This window comes from Rhopalosiphum padi, chromosome 2 (assembly GCF_020882245.1).
Source record: "Rhopalosiphum padi isolate XX-2018 chromosome 2, ASM2088224v1, whole genome shotgun sequence".
Classification (NCBI taxonomy): domain Eukaryota; kingdom Metazoa; phylum Arthropoda; class Insecta; order Hemiptera; family Aphididae; genus Rhopalosiphum; species Rhopalosiphum padi.
Genome location: NC_083598.1, coordinates 80,830,394 through 80,834,940, shown reverse-complemented (window position 1 = coordinate 80,834,940; position 4,547 = coordinate 80,830,394). Strand labels below are relative to the sequence as shown.

At 27.1% G+C, this 4,547-nt stretch overlaps 1 protein-coding gene across 1 annotated transcript; it reads left to right on the top strand.

Annotated features, from left to right (window-relative positions):
- Window positions 1–4,547, top strand: LOC132920248 (calreticulin). Its single transcript, XM_060982490.1, has 5 exons — window positions 1–317; window positions 406–714; window positions 2,912–3,372; window positions 3,484–3,678; window positions 3,740–4,547. Exons 1-5 carry the CDS (start codon window positions 218–220, stop codon window positions 3,896–3,898), a joined length of 1,224 nt encoding a protein of 407 aa, XP_060838473.1. The 5' UTR covers window positions 1–217; the 3' UTR covers window positions 3,899–4,547.

The window sequence follows — 4,547 nt, the reverse complement described above, 5'->3', positions numbered from 1 at the left end:
CGGTTGCCCGCCGTCGTCGTCACCACTCACTAGTGCCCGCGTACGCATTACTCTTCGATCCCCTGAAACGTACCTGAACGCTCTCGTCGCTGGCGGTCTCGTCTGTTTTCATTTGGTCGTTGACGTCGCAACAAATCCCGACACCGTCATTTGGCGTTCTCCCGTCGGTAGAAGATTTGCGCCGCTCGTTAAATATATAGTATAATATTCGTACAGAATGCGAGCACCGACGAAGTTGTCGCTATGCGCACTGTTCTGTCTGGCTACCGCCCTAGCCGTCAGTGCGGAGATCTACTTTGAAGAGAACTTCCCCGATGGTACGTATTATTCTTATTATGACAATTGTTTGACTGAACCTCTGCCAACGAGAATGTTAATTTGATGTTACTTATTATCGTTCCATAGATTCGTTTGAGAGCGAATGGACTTACTCGGAACATCCCGGAAAAGAGTTTGGTAAATTCGTACACAGCTCGGGCGCTTTCTACAATGATGCCGAGGCTGACAAAGGTATTCAGACGTCGCAGGACGCTCGGTTCTATGCTTTGTCCAAAAAATTCGCGCCATTCAGTAATGAAGGCAAAGACCTCGTCATCCAGTACACAGTCAAACATGAACAGAATATCGATTGCGGTGGTGGATACGTTAAGCTGTTCAACTGTGATTTGGAACCAAAGAAAATGCACGGTGAAACACCATATGAAATTATGTTCGGTAAATATATATTTTTTACTATTATTAATTGGATATATTAGGTATTAATAGTACTTTTCAAAATTGTTATATGCCCACACGTATGTTACAATTGAATATTCATAGTCATATATAAACTTAAATACAAACTTCATTAATTGGGTACCTAATATAAGTAAATAATATTCAATAAAGTTTTTTAAAAATATGCTTGTATATGTCATTGACTATATAAAATATAGGCATTTTATGTACAAAAAATATAAACATTAAATACTTTACTTGGAATAACACTAGAGAAATACATATTGATTTCTTTGAATTTACACTAAGTTAATTCAATAAAATAGGTTATTGTTTATGATACCTAATGAACTATTAAGTACTATATAGAGTTTATAATAAACGATAAAGCATATAAAATACAATATGTATAAGATCTAATTAAGTCTATTACTATTAAATTAAATTAAAATTTCTTTTGATCTATTAGTGTTTTTTTATGAACTTGTTTATATTCTATATAAGTTCATAACTAAGTGGATAGTACTTACTACTGTTTAAATTTCATTTTATGTTTATAAAATATTTGTATCTAATATTTTTTAACATAAACTTAAAATATTTGATTTGTTTTGTTAAAAATCAATATTTTACAAATATTTGTATTTTATTTTGTGGTTTATGAATTTCTGTTTTTTTATGATAGTAATATAGATTAGAGAAAGTTACCAGTATCATAATGAAAGTAATATTTGAAATAGAAAAATGCATGAAAGTAAATAATTGATTGAAATTAAGATAACATTACAAACAAATTTAATTTTGTTTCAAAACTAAAAAAAAATATGAAGTAATGACTAATTTATATCTACTTAAATAAGCAACATATTTATAAATATCCAAAGTACAAAAAAAAGTGCTAAATTAATATTAAATAAATATTTTTTGATTTGTAGATATTGTTATTTAAGAATTTGTTTATTTAAAAAAATTGTAAACAATACTTTTTTTATTTCCTCATGTTACCAATAAGTAAACATGTTTTTTATTCATGGTTTGTTAATGAGTTGATTTCTGTCAATTAATTTACAACATACAATGAATCTAATTCAAATTTATTTTAGATAATCAATGAGAAATAGGCTATACTTTTTATAAATATTTAATTATAATATTTTATTATAAATGTATTAACTTTTTTTTTTTTTACTATAAAAATAGGAAAATAAATAATGGTGTTAAAGGTGAGATAAAATGTTAAGTACCTATTAGTTATTTAACTTTAGATTTTACTTTATTTTACTACTAAAGTTTTATTCTGTAGAAATTATTTACAATTATATGAAAACATGAGGCTATTTATAGAATTAATAACTATTTTATTTGATAGGTAGTATACATTTCTTTTGACTTTAATCATTTAGTTGTATTAATCTAAATAAAATTTATTTTTGTCATTAGGCATATAATCTAATGCTAGTACATAATACAATTTATTTTATACATTTAAATGATTTAACATCATTTTAATTTGGAGTAAAAATTGGTGATTTATAATTTGCATTTAAATGACGTTTTAATAGGTTAGGGTACTTAACACTTGAAAATCAAAATTCATTATAAACTATTATGCTTTGTAATCTTAAAACTGAAGTACCTTTATAGCTATTTAAAATGACTCATTGATTGATGATCGTAATTATGTTCAAGTATTCTGCATAATAAGTAATAGACATTGTATTATGAAATAGTCTTATACATTATTGTTTAACTTTTGGAATATGTTTATGTATATAATGATAGATTGCTATAATGTCACACATATTCATTTTCAGAAAAAAATGTGAAGTAATGTTCTTTTCAATCACTAAAATAATTTGGATACTTCTTACTTAGATAACTGTTTCTTGGAGATAACTAATATTATCTGCTTATTAAAATACTAAACAATATACATTATATAAGTACCTTTTAATATTGAGTAATTACATTTATTTGAGTACCTAGTTCCAGGAAAATAAATTATTATATGATTAATTATGATTATTACAATAAAATTAAGAATTAATATAGCATAAAATTATATAATAAATTAATATTTTTCCTCATTAATTTCATCATTAAAGTTCATCATTTTTACTTATTTAATGTTTTGATTTTCAATTTAATTTGCTCTTGTGATTTTTATTTTACTAAAAGTTTTGTTTATTTCTAGGACCTGACATTTGTGGACCTGGTACAAAGAAAGTTCATGTTATCTTCAGCTACAATGGCAAAAACTTGTTGATCAATAAAGACATTCGTTGTCGTGATGATGTTTACACTCATGTTTATACACTTATTGTGAAGTCTGATAATACTTATGAAGTATTAATTGACAATGAAAAGGTAGAATCTGGTGAATTAGAAGCCGATTGGGACTTTTTGCCACCCAAGAAAATTAAGGATCCTGAAGCTAAGAAACCTGAAGATTGGGATGAGAAGGCTACTATTGATGACCCTAATGATGAGAAACCAGAAGATTGGGATAAGCCAGAACACATTCCTGATCCAGCTGCCACTAAACCAGAAGATTGGGACGATGAAATGGACGGTGAATGGGAACCAGCAATGATTGATAATCCCGATTTCAAGGGTGAATGGAAACCAAAACAGATTGATAATCCAAATTACAAGGTATAAATAAATTAAAATTGTATTATATTTTTATTTGTTATAGTTAAGAATACTGTATTAAAGGTTTTAAATTTAATGAATTGCATTATAAATTATCTATAATATTTTAAGGGAGTATGGGTACATCCTGAAATTGATAACCCAGAATACAAACAAGATGATAAACTATACGCAAGAAAAGAAATTTGTGCTCTTGGTTTTGATTTGTGGCAAGTAAAATCTGGTACTATTTTCAACAATGTTTTGATCACAGACGACATAGAATTAGCTAAAGAAAAAGCAGATGCTATCTGGAAATCTAGATATGTAAGTACAATCTATATTTTTAATGTTGAATGTAATTTTAAAATTTATTTTATTTTTTTAGGAGGGCGAGAAGAAAATGAAGGAAGCACTTGATGAAGAAGAAAGAAAGAAAGAAGAACAAGAAGCAAAGAAATCTGATGATGTCCAACCTGATGAAGAGGATGAAGAGGAAGATGAAGACCTTGCATCCAAATCTGAAGAAGCCCACGATGAATTGTAAAAAAAAGACTGTGTGTATAATGTCATTGTTTAAGTTGATATATGATTATAATTTTACTGTATTATTTATTTTAAATTTTATCCGACCAGTTTAGGACTGCCACATATTGTTTTTCATTGAGCACTCACACCTATATTTTTTTAACATAGTGTGCGATTAATGTTAATTTTTTTCTCTAACCCCTCTCATATCTATCTTCTAAGAAATTCCTTGTTAATTTACAATAATTCAAATCATGTAAAAAAAAACTTAAAATAATATCAGCCGTCTATATAATTGTAATATTGATGTTTGTATACATATATTTGTTTACATTTGTAAGTAACTCCCTAGGTAAATTCATCCTACTTAAAACATTGTTTTTCTTAAGGTCAAATATGTTTAAATTATCTTCTTTTTCTATATATTTATTTGTCAACAATATGGAATATTTATGGCTTGTACATTTGTAGTACTACAGTAACAGAAGAAAACCACACTACTTAAGGTTTATACTATTTTATAAAAAAATTGTGTATAAAATAAAAATCGAATAGGATAAAAATAAAGTTTTTATTTGTTTTCCCTTTAATCTAATCCCTTACAAATGGGTTGTGTACATATTATTTTGTATGGTTGCAATGAAATTATATAATATAATTGTGTATAA

What these genes read in the sequence shown, in the direction of transcription:
- LOC132920248 (XM_060982490.1), top strand. Translation starts at nt 218, where the DNA reads ATGCGAGCACCGACGAAGTTGTCGCTATGCGCACTGTTCTGTCTGGCT. An exon ending in TTGATAATCCAAATTACAAG is followed by an intron (nt 3,373 to 3,483) that starts GTATAAATAAAT and finishes TAATATTTTAAG; the next exon opens with GGAGTATGGGTACATCCTGA. An exon ending in CTATCTGGAAATCTAGATAT is followed by an intron (nt 3,679 to 3,739) that starts GTAAGTACAATC and finishes TTATTTTTTTAG; the next exon opens with GAGGGCGAGAAGAAAATGAA.